The 17,131-nt window shown below is 45.6% G+C and overlaps 2 protein-coding genes across 2 annotated transcripts in view; both read left to right on the top strand.

Moving 5' to 3' along the window:
• Nucleotides 1–17,131, top strand: part of TMEM86A (transmembrane protein 86A) — a 217,064-nt gene that overhangs the window by 185,304 nt on the left and 14,629 nt on the right. The gene's annotated exons all lie outside the window — the stretch shown is intronic.
• Nucleotides 4,190–17,131, top strand: part of LOC310837366 (receptor-type tyrosine-protein phosphatase eta-like) — an 81,944-nt gene continuing 69,002 nt past the window's right edge. The window contains exon 1 of the mRNA XM_083723877.1: nt 4,190–4,466. Within this exon, the coding sequence (XP_083580003.1) occupies nt 4,347–4,466 (120 nt within the window). The 5' untranslated portion in view covers nt 4,190–4,346. The remainder of the gene's footprint in view (nt 4,467–17,131) is intronic.

Below are 17,131 nucleotides of genomic sequence, written 5' to 3' on the forward strand. Positions count from 1 at the left end.
AGTGTGGGGAGTGTTTGTGTAACACACCTACACACTGCAGCCGACACACTAACGTGTTGTGACACAGACTTTGGAAAGGATTTCAGGGTTCTCTCCCAGCCATACTTGTAACTGACTGGAACTTTTTTAGCTTCTGCTCTCCACCAGTAGCAGGCAAGCAGCCTAAGACAATTCAGAAACATCTCTGCCACGAAGAAGCCACTTCATTCCTCCTTCGCTCCAAGTGAGGTAATATCTGCTCTCCTAATTTCTCTCTCTCTTCTCTGCTTCTGTCTTCCCATCTCTATCATTCCCCAAACAAACCAGCCACTCTGCCCCAGCACTATTTCCATTCTACCTTCTCTAACATAACTTAGCTCCACACACATCCATTTGATGTGAACCACCCTAAAGGTAAAGGGACCCCTGACCATTAGGTCCAGTCGCGACCGACTCTGGGGTTGCGGCGCTCATCTCACATGACTAAGCCGCTTCTGGCAAACCAGAGGAGTGCATGGAAACGCCATTTACCTTCCCTCCGGAGTGGTACCTATTTATCTACTTGCACTTTGACGTGCTTTTGAACTGCTAGGTTGGCAGAAGCAGGGACCAAGCAACGGGAGCTCACCCCGTTGCGGGGATTCGAACCGCCAACCTCCTAATCAGCAAGTCCTAGGCTCTGTGGTTTAACCCACAGTGCCACCAGCGTCCTGTGAACCACCGTAACACCTAATAATTGATATTAGGATCCCTCTTTTACTGCCTCATGGTTTTAACCCCAAACTTGCAAGTCGTCTCAAATGCTACCTGAAGAGTCAAACCTCTTGGTTTTTTAATAATAACTTGCAAATTATTTGATACTAGGCCTTGGTCTATTGTCTAGTTAATAATCCCCTCTGGTTTAAGTATAGTTTGCTGCAAGTCTGAGCTCAATACTGGAAAAAGACACATGTTGAAAACATAAGTTTGTGTACACAGGAATGCACCTGTTAATTTTCTGCTTGTCATGCAGGTGTTAAGAAGCAAATACACTTTGCCAATCAGCTATGTGTTGAAGAAATTATAATGTCACTGGGTCATTTATCCACATGTGGTAGTAATGACCCAAAGCTTTTTGGTTTTGGAAAAATGGTTTTTCATGAAGCAGGACTTACTACAAAACAAGCTACCCTCTTTGGCAAAATCTTTCCCACAGGGATATTACTCACCTGATGACTGATGCATGGCTGACTATTACAAGATATTGGAAGACTCTAAATGGAGACTTGTTTGAGAGCTGGATCTTATAACTCTGGAACTTAATTTCAATGGACAAACTGACTACCCATGTCTGAGAGAGTCAAACAAACAAGAAAAACACTACCTTTCAATCAACTTGGCATAGTTTTATTACAAATGCAACATCGATAAAACATGGTTAAAGCCTCCTCCTGAAAACCAGGCAGCTACAGGAAACACTTTTATGAATCCATGTAAATTACATCGTTTACAGCACACACATTTATGATTATGTGTACTTAGACCTGTGTGGGTAAAGTCCATTTACAATGCAGATAAGGAGGCACTAGAATTGTTACAGAAGCTGTTAGCATGTAAATCTTGTGTTAAATGGCTGGCCACCTGAACCACAAATTAAAAGCACTTGTAGAATCAAATAAGGCAGCTCTTTCATGCTGTTTGAAGTGCCAGGACATATTTTGGGGGAAGTGGGAACAGGTATGGGCATATCCTTCTCAAGCGAAGGTCAGCAGCTACATGGGGGGAGGTTCCATCCTCTGAGTAAGGGAGGCTATGTCTTAGATACCTCAAGAGGAGCCAGGAGCTCCCTTTTAACCTCCCACACACTTCCTTCTAAGATACAGAGCCCAGCAACCAACCAAAGCAGCCTACTGTCCCCTTATTTGCTGAAAACCTACCTGCTAGGGTGAATGCTATGGCTAGATGGAAGAAAATGTCAACAAAATAAACAACACACACAAGTCACTGAGCATATTTTGCACCCCCATGGAGAGCTGGCATGAAGCTCATCCGGATTGGAGATGATGAAAATCAGAGCATACAGGGTTGAGTGGGCCAGACTAAGTGAGCTACTATTCCCTTATGCTGGGAAAGTGCATGCCAGGGCAATACACTATTATAACCAACAGGTCACAGAAGGAATGCTTAAAGGAAATTAAGCTACCATATGTTGTCTATGGGGTTAGTCTGATCAATATAGAATATGGCTCTGCATAAATTGAGGGAATGCTACTCCATCTGTAGGGGCACTGACCATCATGGACAGGACAAAAGTAGAATCACCTTCACAGCTTTAGAATCAGCTGTGTTGACCTGGGGTATGGTCAGAGCACTACCTTGTCCTAGCAGAATATGGGCAGCTCCTTTTCTATAGAAGTCCTTCCCCTTCATTCCTCCCCCAATACACATTTGAGAAGGGCCACTTTCCCTGCTGCTATGGGGTGGGGGGTTGTTTGCTTCTTCCTTCAGAAGTACATTTTTGCATAGCATCACTTCTGTACATAGCAATACTTGAATGTAAAAACTAATATGGCATTGATGAAACTGTCAAGACTGCCTCTCAGTTTCACTGGAGACAGGAGCAACAGGTGGTGTAAGTGCAGAATGATAATGGGCAGGCCAGAAGGATATCTAGAAATGCATCTGAGTCTAGGTGCTGAACAATGAGGGCCAGCATCCTGGATAGACAGGATGGGGAATGTCTTCTATACTGCTAGAAGTATGTGCGATGACTTTCAAAGCTGGAGAACAATGGACATGTGTGCTAACAAAAGGGAATACTTTCCTTATTATTAAAGTGCTTGAGAATGCATGGGTGATTTGGGCCTGGCAGTGGAAACTGGAAACCAGGCAGAAATAAATTAAAAATAGCCTGCTTGCTTCATCTGTATTCTGTGCTCAGCGTATGGGCTGAATGCAAATAGTCCATTCATCTTAAACAAATTAAATAGGCTGCAAAGCTGCTCACATTTCACCAAGAACACTTTTATTAAACATGAAATGTGCCAGGGTGGTAAAAAAAGAAAAGGCCAGGAAAAACCTATGCTGTATTTTAAATTCCTCTTTGCAACAGGGCTAAAGCAAGACATTTAAATGTCCCACCACTGCAGAGTTCCCTTTTAATTTGTCCTGCTTCCCTTTATTTCACAAAAAAGCAGAAGTGAAATTTAAAGCTGCTTGCATGGTTTATGAGCACGTTTAAGGATTTCCTGATACCACCAGTTATCAGCTCAGCTAAAAATAGTTTGCAAGAGCTTCGCGATCTCTGATAGCCTAGTCTCTCTCCCCCTCTTTCGTAGCTCTATTCCACATATAGGTTATGGGAAGGATGCAGCCCTCCATATATTGCTGGGCTCCAGCTCCCATCAGCCAGCAGTGATGGGATTTGTAGCCCCGCAAAACCCGAAATGTCACAGCTTCCCCGTCCCTGATTTGGGTCTCGTTCCCACGTTAAGCTAAGCGTGCCATCAAGTGCAGTTATGTGCTACAGTTGGATTGCTGCGCCTGAGGCTGCAACAGCCGGCACACTTATCTTGGGCGTGAGATTCCCTCAGCATCGCTGAGACTTGCTTCTGAGTAGACCAGAGAGGCTTGCCCTCTGGCCCCGCGAACTAAGCGCCAGCCCCATCGAGTTCAACAGGAACCTTCGACGCAGCGCGCCTTTCCTCGGTGCAGCCCCGCACAGGATCCGCTTCCTCGTTCAGGCTCCCCCAATGCAACGGCGGTGCAACCAGGAGCGGATCCCCCACCCCGGAAGAGCGTCCCTTCCCTCCCAAATTGGCCGCGCGCTCCAGAAAAGGGGGTGGGAGAGACGCGCCGCTTGCCCGCCTCACCCAGCCCGGACGGGGGCGGGCGGAGAAGAATGTCAGCTCGAACAACTTCCTACTGGGCTCCCGGCGGCAGGCAGTAAAAAAAAAAAAAAGCAAAAGCGACCTTTTCAACTGCTGCCAACGTCGCCGGCCGATTCCTGCCCCCTGGCAGCGTGGAGGAAGCGATGAATGGCCAGAAAGGGGAGGTGGCTGACGCGCTGCACTCCCCGGGCCGCCGCCGCCTGTCCTGCCTGTGCATCTCGCTCCACCCCGTCGCCGCCGCCGCCGCCGCCGCTACGGCCGCGCACTTTCCCCCGGAGCCCGCGCTGCCGCCGCCGCCACAGAGGAAAGAGGCACCGGGACACCGCCGCCGCCCGAGGCAAGGCGCGGGGCCGAGACGGCTGCGCAAGGAACCTGGACGGCGCTCCTCCTCCTCCTCCCTCTCTCCGTCCCCCGCCTTTCTCCTTCTCCTTTCTGTTTTGGCGGGCGGGCGGGCGGGAGTCTCTCTGCCATGACTGCGCCGAGGGAGCTTGAGCGAACATGAGCCGTCGCGGCGAGAGCGAATTCCTGAACTGCCGCCTTTCTCCCCCCGCCGCCGCCGCCGCAACCATGAGGGGGCTGGCGCTGCTCGCGTTGCCTCTCTTGCTGTGCCTGGGCGAGGTAAGGCGCGGACGGTTTGGAGGACTGCCATCCCCACCCCACCCCACCCAACCCAGGCTTTCCCTCGCGTCAGGGATCTACATGTCTCGGTCGGCGAACCTGCTTCCCCTGAGTAAACCCATCCATCTTCCTACCTCTCTCTCTCTCTCTCTCCCCTTTCCCTTACAAGTCCCTCCCTGGCTTAAGCTAGGGCAGCCTTATACGTCGTGGGTAGGGGAGCCTGTAGCTCTCCAGACGCTGCTGGACTCCAACTCCCAGCATCCCCGATCGTGGGTTTTGCTGCTCGGAGCTGTTGGGACTTGGAGTCCAGCAACAGCTGGAGGGGCCACCAGCTTCTCCAGCATCGCTGCTATACGTTCTTGGTTTTGTTTTAGGGGACTGTCCCCCACCCCCGTTGAGGATAACGGGTCGTCTGAGGAAAGTCATATAAGATTGGGGCGGAAGTCTATAAGAAACTGCTCTGGTCCTTAAAACAAACGGCAACAGGGCATGACCCTCTCTGGTTCCTAGTCACTTCTGGTGTGTGTTTGTTTTGAACCCTGAATTCCTGCAAGCCACTGTGCATCACTAGACTCATTAGAAGTCAATGGGTTTAGCCAACTCTGCGCTGTTACAAACTGGCTGCGGAGGAAGTGTCCACACATGACTCTGAATGTGCCTGTAGATGTATTTGCGAGGGAATCATGAAAGAAAGCTTTTGATGTACATTCTGTCTACCCAATGCAGTTTTTCTATTGAATTACAGATATAGGGAACTGTTGACTAGTGATTACATAGCATAGCAATCCTATGTATGCTTACTAAGGAGGAAGCAGCAATGAACTTAGGAGGACTTTGAACATGCATGTTGTGTGTTTTGAAGTGATCTCTGATCATGCCTGTAAAATCACTAATCCAGATAATCTAACCTTTGATACACCTCAGCTGCTTGTATTTAGACTCAGATTTAAAACAGTAGCCAACCTTAATAATGCATGTTGGAGCACCTGCTCAAAATCACATAACTTGCACTCATTTCCCTTTAAATCGTCTTGTTGTGCTCTCAAATTAGCATGGTTAAAGAACGATAAAAGCAAAAAACTTTCCCCACCCCCTACATACCCTTTAAATCTAAGTTTTTGGAAGAAACCATTATGTTAATCTATAATTAGGAAATGAGGGGGTGGTAGCTATTCTGGATGCCAACACAGAGTATAATTGTGTAATATTGGGTGATAGCATGGAATGGTGATCTTAATTCATGCTAGTTGCTATGGCTACAGAAATGGAAAGTTGTGTTTGGTCAGGATAATTGATCTGGAATGAGATTATTGCCTATTGCCCATTAACTAATCTTGCAAATGCACCTATTAATGGTTTCCAAACTACATGTTCTATACTAAATCCATCTAAGCGGCGGAAAACCCAGTTGGGCCAAGGGCCCCTAGATGAGAGTACTGGCAGGTTGCAAGATGTGTATGAGCACCTGTGTTGCTACTGTGCTTGAGTCATTTGCTGACGAAGACGCAGGTATGACCCCAGGGTTTCCTACAGCCATTGTGACATGTAGTTCTGCCCTACTGTGGATATGATGGAATGCAGATAAGGAGTGCTATCATAAAGAAGATCAAAGTGCAGTGTGTAGCGATGATTTTAATAGGCAATTGCATTCTTTGGTGTAACATAGATTGGTTATGTAGTTTAATTGTATTGGCTAGCCTGGTCTATTGCCACTGCTGTCGTCATCGTCCATTATTCCCAAAGAACTCTGAATATGCTGCAAGCCAAAAACAACAACAAAAAAACCACCAATCACTTTCCTTACAGCAGTGGAAAAAGAAGTCATTTTATTTCTTGCATGCTCTCTCTCTCTCTTGTACACAACTTTCCCCTCATCATTGCTATTGTTAGATGATATACCCTTTGAAGCAAAAGAGATGGTTGGGTCAGATTTTACTGATTGCATTAAAAGTTTGGGTGAAAAGCTATATCATCTTATCTAACTTGGTCTGAATGTTGGTATTTCTGGGAGTCTTAATATGAGAGAAGAATCAACTTTCAGAGAACAGGTGTGTAGTGTATGCACACGCATGGTGGTCCTGGTTAAGATATGGGAGAACAGACACCCCAAAGATGGAAGAATCCCAAAATACATTAGGAATGGTTTTGTGGGTGAAAACTACTGCAAAGATTGGACAAGATCACCCCATGTTTGGAACAAAAAGGCTTCTGATCTGCTGCGTAATGGTATAGTTGTGGCAGTCCTTTAGTGAAGTTCTCAGATGTTCCCTAGAATTATGAGACCTGAACAACTTTATTGCCTAATTTGGGATAAGGTAATTAAAGTTGTAGAAGGTATTTGAAGAAAATAATTGCAGTTGGACCATTGAACTGCAGGCTGATGTCAATAGTGTCTTGGGGCCTCCTCTAATGTCACTTTCTAAGATTATGGGTGAATGCACTTTAATGCATATAGGTATAATGTTGGAAGGGCTCGCTTCTTGCATATTAACATTTCCCCAGTAATTTATTTATGTGGTTTTGGGCGTCTTCAGAAACCAGTTGACATTTCCTCTTGAGTAACCTTCCAAGGACCACATGCCAGTAATGGGTGGGTCCAAAGGCAAAATCTACAGACCAGCACATGTAAATTTTGACTTCATGCAGCTAGTTTCCACACACTTGTGCCCCTCTCTATCCTCCACCTAAACAAGCAAGAGGCATTATCAGAGTTCAAGTATACATTCCAGCCAGGCAAAAACACTGGCAGGACTAGTAAGGGATGTGGACTGGAGAGACGGGGTGGGAAGAATTCCAAGGGCCAGGTAAGAGAGGTCCGGAGGGCCATATTTGCCCCCTTACCAGAAAAACACCCCAGGGCCTCCAGTTCCCCAGCCCAGGTATGTCGCACATACGGTATATAATAATCTTTCAAATATGTCAAGCCACAAAAGTGAAAACTTTAGTAGTCCTCTTTCGATGGTGTGATTCTAAGTAAAGTGAACACATGAGGACGGATAATGGCGATGAGGACAAAATTGTTGGGGAACCTTCACAAGTAGAGGAGGCTGCCTGCTTCAGACATTCACTGACCAACTCTTAGACTTAGAGAATGACAGGAGAGGAGCGGGGCACCCATCTGAATTGCCCTCCCAGAACCAGAACACCATAATGAGCATCTTTGCCACTTGGGGTCCAGGTGGCCTTGATGGCTAGGAGTGCCTTTTATCAGCATCAGCTACAGCCGTTCCTGCGTAAGGGTAACTTTACTAAGGCAGTCTGTACATTTGTAATTTCAGGACTGGTTTACTGCAATGCTAGGCTGTTGTGACGTCCAACATTTCCAGCTACTGCAGAATGCTGTAGCTAGAGTGGTGATGGGAACAGGCTATGGCCAACAATAACACTGGTGTTAAAAGACCTGCACTGGTTTCCCATCTGCTGCAGGGCCAGAGTAATAGTTTTTGAACTAGTGTACAAAGACCTGAACAACTAAGGACCAGGATATCTTAAGGACTGCCTTCCCCCAGCTGAATACTGAGATCAAATGGGTGAGCACTATTAGTGGTACCCTATGGACGCAGGTGGCGCTGTGGGTTAAAGCCTCAGAGCCTAGGACTTGCCGATCGAAAGGTCGGCGGTTCGAATCCCTGCGGTGGGGTGCGCTCCCACTGCTCGGTCCCAGCGCCTGCCAACCTAGCAGTTCGAAAGCACCTCCGGGTGCAAGTAGATAAATAGGGACCGCTTACTGGCGGGAAGGTAAACGGCGTTCCGTGTGCTGCGCTGGCTCACCAGATGCAGCTTTGTCACGCTGGCCACGTGACCCGGAAGTGTCTCCGGACAGCGCTGGCCCCTGGCCTCTTGAGTGAGATGGGCGCACAACCCCAGAGTCTGTCAAGACTGGCCCGTATGGGCAGGGGTACCTTTACCTTTACCTTTATGGACCAGAAGGATGGCTCCAGTCAACAAGTAGTTGTACCTTCAGTGTAGTGGGCCCTGCTCTATGACCTCCCTCCCGTTAGAAAACAGGCACACAGCATCGCTGCTAAGTTTCAGCTGTCTGGTTCAAACTTTTTATTTCAGGAGGTCTTTGCACCATGAATGCTATTCTGATGATTTACTTCTTTATGTTGTATATTTTAATTCTCTGTAAACTGCTTTAAGACCCATATGAGGGGGGAAACAGAATGTAATTTTTAGGAATAAGATGGCTAAATTTGAGAATCTGAATTAACACAGCTTTAAAATAATGGATAAATGTTTCTCGACATGTAACCTGCCAGCCTACCGAGCCTCAGCGGCTGAGCACCAGGTCCCTGTTGAATCCCTGACATCTCCAGGTAGGTTTGGGAGAGTGAAAACCCTGGACAGCTGCCCCTAGTGAATGGATACAATACTGCGCTAGATGAGCCAATGGTCAGATTGAGTTTCCTATGTTCTCTCTGCTTCTACAGCCTTTGGGGCTGTCCCTGGTGGTCGCAAGTGGTTTAGTTCCACTTACCAAGGTTTACTTTTCAGATTAGGGCATTTTTGTTGTCAACAGCAAGACGAATGTGGGAGTGGCCCTGTGGCAGTGACTCAGACCATGGGATTGATCGCCCTGACTTTTTAGTTGAAGCCCTGTGCCTCCATTGACTACAGTGGCTTTACTTGCAGATTATTCACCCTTGCAGCATGTTTAAAGAGTCGCAGATTTGTTCTGGCATATGCTTTTATGGGCTGGTTCCCACCTCTTCAAACTATTGATATATCCCAAAGCTCCTTCCCACCACTTATTCTTTCTGACGTCTGCTTAATGATAATGCACATAAGCTCTTCGTTCCTTGGTGAACTTGCATTCCTTTCCCAGAAGCTGTTTACACTCGTATTGTGACCAAAGTTTGAGGAAGATGGTCACAGTTCCGCTATAATAAGCTTAAATTGTGTTGCTGCTAGTTAATTAGTTACAAATGCTCTTATCACAGTCAGCATTTAATCTCTCTTACTTCCCTAATGCTGGGAGAAGCATATCTGGAGTTCTTGTGTCTACTTTACACTGAATAATGGAGAGGGAAGGGGAGTGGCAAGTGCAAAAGAGGGAGGGCAATTCTCTCTATTCCGGCAGCATCTTTCCAATTGCTTCTCCCTTTATTTGCCCCAAGGCAGTTTGCTAAAAAGCTTCAGGGTGAATTATTTCATTACAAAGCATCTCTGTTCAAAGCAAATATTTTGTTATTGTGAGTCCAGTTTGCTGCTGCTTCTCTCTTTGTCCCCAACCCCCTGACTGAGCATCTGTCTTTAGTTTATGCGTTTACATTTTTTACACTTTATACATCTAGTTAATTTCTATCTCTCTCCCTCTCTGCCTCCATTTTGCATGAAAAGGGTGCTTTAGAATACGGGCTTGGAAACCTTTGTTTTAAAAGAGGTCAGCAGGGCAGGGAAAATACTCAAGATTCCGAGGCATCAACATCAATTTTTTAGGCATCAGTTCAGTGTAGGGCTGAGAAATACTTCAAATTCCTAAATGCCACCATGGGCTTGTTAGTATCCAAGCAACCGATTTGATCAGCCCTTGTGATTTCTGTTTACCTATGGCATTTATTGGCTTACCTTTGTTATGTCATCATGTGAGTCTAAGTGCTGCTGTAGCATAGTGGTCAAGGATGCAATATTACACCAGAGTTATGCAGGCCGAGGGGCTAGTGAAACACCAGTGGAACAACTGCTAACATCAGTGCAAGTGAGTAGCCACCATCACTTGTCCTCTCTGGGAGGAAGAACTGGAGTGCAGTAGTGGGGTCTACTGGAGGGTATCTTGCTGAGCCCCCCCCCCCCAGCCCCCTGCAAAAGCAAAGCCGGATTGGGATGCAGTAATCTTCATTGGAGCAGTTCTTCCACCTGTAGAGGAATCCATCCAAGATCTGTCGTGTGGATGTAAAATATCACACATGTCCAGAGAATAGTGCTATCCTTTCAATGCAGCATAGTGTCTGTTATCATCCTATAAAGCTCTGGCAGAGGATTCGTTTGCTTGCAAATGCTCCTGCTCCTCTGGTTGCTGCTACACTGAATCTGTGATGAGCATTCTCTCTTTTGTTCATTGCAGAGTTAATAAATCATAGAGTCAGTTGCAGCCAAATTTGTTCTCTGAAGCCAGACCAATTCAGAACTTAGACATTTCCCAACATGCGTAAGTATTCAGCCTAGGAAAGTACCCTCTAAATATCTGCTTCCAAATCTCTGGTAGACAAAGGTGCATGAGTCGTAAAAGTGTAGAATTGCAAGTAATGATCAGAGAATGCATACATAAATCAAGCTTGGAGTATGAAAGTATCAGCGAAATATAATGTATAGCCAGTGCTCAGCTATATCACATGTAGTTTTACAAAGGGGGTGGATTTAAGGGCTAGCAATCTGAGAATAAATCAAGGTGATATCAATGAAGCAGACAAACTCTAAATCAAATACAAAATAAAGTCAATACAGCGTTTATTTTTAGTGGACGGCAGATATGTAATCAACAGACACCACTACAATAATTCATTCTCTATCTCCATCTCTCTCTCGTGCACTTTAAACGAATAAATGAAGTTGCTATCCCATATCAATCATTCCCTTCCCTTCTGCAATTAATGTTGTGTGAATGGTGAGATGATTCTATGATGCAAATTGTCCTGCCCCTCCCATATGACCCTGTTGCTGCAACCTCCCTCCCTACCCAGTGTATTGGGGGCTGAACTTTTGCAGCAGAAAGGCGGTTCAACTCAAACAAGCTCCTTACATGATTTAACAGTCTGGTCTTCCTGGGTCTTAAATAAAACAAGGCACTTCCTTCAGCTGGGAAGGTTCCCTGGCTCCCAGCACCACGAGAGACGAAGGAATGGTGATGGGTTATGCATGGGAGGGGCAGGGTCACTCTCCCTCTCATGCAATGGAAACTTGTGTTTGTGTGTGCAGAGAACAACTGAATAGGGCTATTCTCTTGGCCTGAAAGTATTCGTTTGGGACAGCTGCTCCCGGTCCTTCTCAGGCAATGGGGGAAATGACAAATAACTACATTACCTGCAGTGAGAGAAGGCATATCAACAATGTCCCGCTGAAATTTAATCTCTCAGGATTAGCCACAACTTTTAAAATGAGAGAGAGAGAGAGAGAGAGAGAGAGAGAGAGAGAGAGAGAGAGAGATGGAAATTCTGTGTACAGTTAAGAGCTCATCCCTCAGTGAACCTTCATACCTGGAGCTTACTGTTGAGAATTTCCATGCCATGTAAATTATCTTTTGTTAGAGAAACGTGAGATTTGAAAGCATGTGGGTGTGTTGGTACATAATATAATTTTCTGATTACACAATGAGGATGGATATTACTAATTACTGCTACTAATTACAGGCTCGCTGCTGGAGAATATGAAAGTTGGCTAGCTTCGCGATATAGCAACCAAGCGCTTCCTTTTTCCAAAAATAGAGCCTCTTGCATATGGCAAGCTTAAGACTCATCTCTGCTCTACATTCTTTTTCCGCTACTCAGTTGAGATCTGCTAATTGGCTTCTATTCACTTAAAAGTAAGAGAACACTATTAGCTGCCTGTTCCTGCAAAACTTTGAAACAAAAGACAAAAACCGGAGGTTGCTAAGTGTCAGAAGACTCGTTTGGCTAGCTTTAAAACTAGCTCAAGTGGCAATCCGCACCTATAATATAAAATAAGACTACAAAGAGAGATGCAGTACTGTAAAAAGAAAGCAGCAAGAATATGCCTTGCTTCAGGTGACAATATGTATAGCCCTGACAGGCTTTGGCCGGATCCAGCAGAGATTTTTTTTCTGTTCTGTTCCATTTCTTCATGTGGCTTCTGCACATGGCAAGTCCTGTTTCTTGCGCCTAGCTCTAGCTATCAATGTGAATTAGCCTCTTTATAGCAAATTAAATCGTAAGACAATTTTTTGTTCTGTCTTGCTTTTTCTCACATTTGCTCAGATCACCACTTTTTGCTTCATAGGGACTTGGTCAGTTGGTCAAGGTTGAAAGATAGCAATTTGCTCAAGCGCTCCTGTCCTCCCTCGGCGTAAACAAAGTGGTGGGGATTTGAACCTGGTTCCAAAATGCCATAACCAAAGCTCTTTGCCAGACAACTGCTGTGTATAGTCAATCTTTCAAACAGTCTCTTTGTTTCGCCACAGTGATGGTGAATGTATGCAAACACTTTGTTAAAATAGCAACCTTTTGCTATTTTACATCTTTTAGGAATTCATTATGGGAATGAATTGATGGAAATTAATTGGAGCCTCATTTTTGACCCTATATGTCATGGGTAGGCCCGGGGGCCGGATCCGGCCCATTCGTCTTCTCAATCCAGCCCACAGATGGTCCGGGAATCAGCGTGTTTTTACATGAGTAGAATGTGTCCTTTTATTTAAAATGCATCTCTGGGTTATTTGTGGGGCATAGGAATTTGTTCACCCCCCCAAAAAAAATATAGTCCGGTCCCCCACAAGGTCTGAGGGACAGTGGGCCGGCTCCCTGCAGAAAATGTTTGCTATATGTAGCCAGGAAGGGCATATTTTTCACCTGAACAATTCCACACACAAACACAAACTGTCTCTCCATAAACATGAAAAGCAGCAATTGCTCAGCTGGCAGCAGTTACTTGGCATATGTTGAAGGATGATGCCAAGAGTATGTGCCGTTGCTTAACTGTTCATGTAGCTGGCTTCAGCTAGGTTGCTTGGTTTTGTCCTTTTATGGGGTTGAGATTTGCATATGCTCATTTTCTGTGTGATAGGCCATATCAGATAGGGGATTGGGCATGGTACTTAGGCTAGATCATGCACTAGATCATGATCATGGCTAGATCATGCACAAGGATAGCACAGTCATTATGGAACAGGTGAGATGTTTGGATTGAGACCTATGGGCATAAAGTAGGCATAAATTTGAGAATGGATGCCTGTAACCTTTAGATGCATGGAAAGAAAAGACTAGGGAGGGTTAGACTGAAGAGGCTGTCTGAAATGTGGTAAAGTCATAGGAATGGAGCTTTGCAGCAGATTGAGGTACCAAAACCATGACTTTGCAAATAATTGTTCCAGAAAGTTTATCTTCTTAAACACAAAGACTCTCCTCCTGCAAGAGAGGGGAGTGGTTGTGGGCGGGAGCCGGACTCCGCCCCAAGCAAGGGGCGTTTGCCCCCTGCCTCCCACTCACCTGGCTGGCGCCCACGGCCAGGCGCCCAACCAGGTGCCTTCAAGGGGCCGTGTACAGCAGCCTAAATTGCTACAGCGCCAGCCTCCCGGCCTCACTTTTCGTCGTCCGTTGCGAGTCACCCACCCTCCACTCCCTTAGAGCAGGGTTTCAGTTTTCTTTTGGCCTTGCTATGGACCTTAGGTTGGTCGCCCTGGTTGTCCGGGGGGGCCTGGTAGGAGTTTTTCCATTTGGCGTTAGGCTTTTTGGGTTTTTTGCCTACCTCGTAGCAATCGTCACAACTTTCGTGGTATTGGTGGGTAGGTTAGGCATTGGAATAATGTGTTGTAGTTTGTGGAAGGGCTAGGTGTGGCCATCGCCTACGCCTTCAATTTTTGGGTATTCCGTTAAAGGAATCCGGCGGTCGTGTATTCTGTCTGATGCCTGCGTGGCGGGAGGCCATGGCACGACCCTCGGTGACATCAGGGGAGAGCTTATAGTTGGATTAGCATCAACAGGCTCCACCTACTGGTGAATAAAGCCCCCTGTTTTAGACTCACCCCTCTCCGAGTGGGTGGAGCCAGCTGACGTAATCCAATGCCTAAGCCAATACCTTTTCACTTGCTGTAATCAATAAAGTTGTGGCCTTTTCTTGCCCATTAACCTTATATCACGTGTCCTTGTGTTTTCATTCCACTATGCAGGGATCGGGTCCTCAAACCACAAACTTAATTTATTTACTAACAGCTATTGTTGTAACTTAAATGAAATAATTCATTGTTAAGATTAAATTAAGCCTCCTTTCTAATCTTGCTTTTAGTGTTTCCTAAAAGTTCCAATTAAAAAAAACACACAGATATGCATGTGTATTAAGGCAGGGGAGACCCAGAGATATGCATGTACATGTCTTGCCAGGAAGAGAAAATTACCTTTTTCTGCAAACCACGCCCACCTGCCCCACACCTGATGTCATATGTGATGTCAGATGTATAGCAGATAACGATGTGAATACAAAGGTACAGTTCTAATCTTAAACTGTTAAGATTGCTGTCAGTGCTGGCTGGTGCTCACAGCAAGCTCCAGGGATTAGCTGGACTGTGGAGTTCCTCTAGTGCAGGTGATTCCTGCCTAAAGTTGGGCTTGATGTAGCTGCCATTAGGCTTGATGTAGTCAGCTGATTGACGCTATCAAGAAGTCCCACAGGGAGGACAAGCTGGGCTGCAAAAAGGAAAGGAAAGAATGGTGAACATAGTTAATATGTGCTCCCAATTCTTTCCTTTTGAGGTTGGGTTACCTGATGATACAGTGATGTCAGGTAATCGGTCTACGTGGAGTAGGAAGCTTGATCTTGTTCCCTGTTGCTGACTTAAGATGAGTCCAGCTAGATCACCCTTTCTAGTCCAGCTTTCTTTTCCCACAGTGGTCAATCAGGTGAAAAGCCTGCAAGCAAGACATGAATGCTACAGCTTTCTCCCCACTTGTGCTCCCCAGCCACTGATATTCAGGGGCCTTATGCCTCTGCTCATGAAGATAGCACATAGCTATCAATAACCAGTAGCCACTGGTAGTCTTTTCCTCCATTAATTTGCCTAACCCTCTATTGAAGCTGTCCAAGTTTCTGGTCATCTCCATATCCTGTGGATGCAAATTTCATATCTTAACTATGCACCTTGTGAATAAATATTTATTTGTCCCGAATATCCCTCCATTCATCTTCATTAGAAGGCCCTCTCTTATAGTATTATGAGTGAGGGAGAAGTGTCTGCATCACCACAGTTTATTGCATATTTAAGAAACAGGCTACCTTACTCATATGTTCCAGGTCATAAGCTTGTGTGTATTCTACCACATATAAGAATGCCTGGCAGATAAAAATGTACGTATGCTAAGTATGTATGCCATACTTGTTGTAAATCAGTCAACCAAGTAGAAAACCGTACCACCCAGAAAATTCGCTTATATTTACTCTCCTGCAGTCTAGCTTTAAACAAGGAAATTGACACAAGGAAATTGTGAAGTACTAATGAACTGACCTCTGGTTACAGATGCTTCAGGTTACAGACTCCGCTAACCCAGAAACAGTACCTCGGGTTAAGAACTTTGCTTCAGGATGAGAACAGAAATCGTGCAGTGGTGGCGCGGCAGCAGTGGGAGTCCCCATTAGCTAAAGTGGTACCTCAGGTTAAGAACAGTTTCAGGTTAAGAACGGACCTCTGGAACAAATTAAGTTCTTAACCCAAGGCAAGGTCTGAACCCATAAGGCTGTGATCCAAAATTTCACTTTAGCCATGAACTCAAGCCACTCCTATTCCTTCAATCCTCAGTCAACGTTTGCGGTACAGGAGCAATAATACTGAACTACCTTGCAAAGCTGTCATTGCCAGATCTACAGATTTTGCTCTGGGGGGTAAAGGTTCTGCCCTGCAGCCTCCCCCTGCCCCCTGTCTCTCTGAGAGCAGCAGTGCTGGGTTAAGGGAACAAAGAGGAGCAAGTCTTTATCCCTTCTGTGCCCCATTCAGGCTTCCATAGAATGTCCCACCTTTTTGCCCGCTCCAGGAAAAGGAATGTGAGGAGGAGTGTCAATGGAGGACAAAGGAGAAACTTTTTCACCATTGATTGTTGTCATTGTCCTGCCACTGGGCCAGCCACTACAGCTTCACACTTTCCTCTCCTTGGGGTGGATAAGGAGGAGGGCTTTTCTCGGCCACTGTAGATGGGCCATAGCCAACCACACCTCATCCATTGTCAGGGCCTGACTTCACCTTTACATTCCTGCTGGTTACGCTCCTAGTGTCCACCCACCTCTGAATATGTGGAATCTGGCCAGAACATAAGGACTGTGATGTGGCTGCAGTGTGCCTCTGTCCCATGCAGGATGCTGTTCTGTTGCCCGGGGCACGTATCCCCTCTTGCTCCAAGGCCTAAAAGTTAATCTGCAAATTAACATACTAATATTAGAGGTGGTGGATAGAATGCATATGAGGTGCTTTGAATGCTCAGAAAGCACTTTATATATTTAATTGCGTACTTAGGCCCTGCTTTCCATCCAGAATTGACTCACAAAGTAGTTTACAACAACTGAAAACCATCGCGAAGAGGCGCTCAAAAATGTTAGCCATAAATTGTTCGTATGAGAGGATATTATATAAGAGCTACCCCCACAAAAAACCTGAATATTCATCTGTGCAAAATGACGGTTAATATTATATAGATGACAGTACATAATATGAGTGTAAATACTGACATGATCTACCACCCCAGATATTAACAGATTAATATACTTTCTGGGAGAACCCTAAGCAGTACTATTTCCCCATCATTTCTAATGCGCTGCAGTATGTGGTTTAACTGGTTGGTGCTTACTTTCAACACTCAAATTAATTCACATTCTTTACATCCATTTGAGGATTGGTTTGCTGGCACAGCGTAAAGAGTGAAGCCTTTGAGTCTTTGCTGATAAACATTAATCATCTTGGCTATATCAGCAGTGTGAAGCATGTTCTGGGTTTTTTTTCAGTTCTTTGTGAC

The sequence above is a fragment of the Podarcis gaigeae genome, assembly GCF_964106915.1.
Source record: "Podarcis gaigeae genome assembly, chromosome: 1".
NCBI classification, from domain to species: domain Eukaryota; kingdom Metazoa; phylum Chordata; class Lepidosauria; order Squamata; family Lacertidae; genus Podarcis; species Podarcis gaigeae.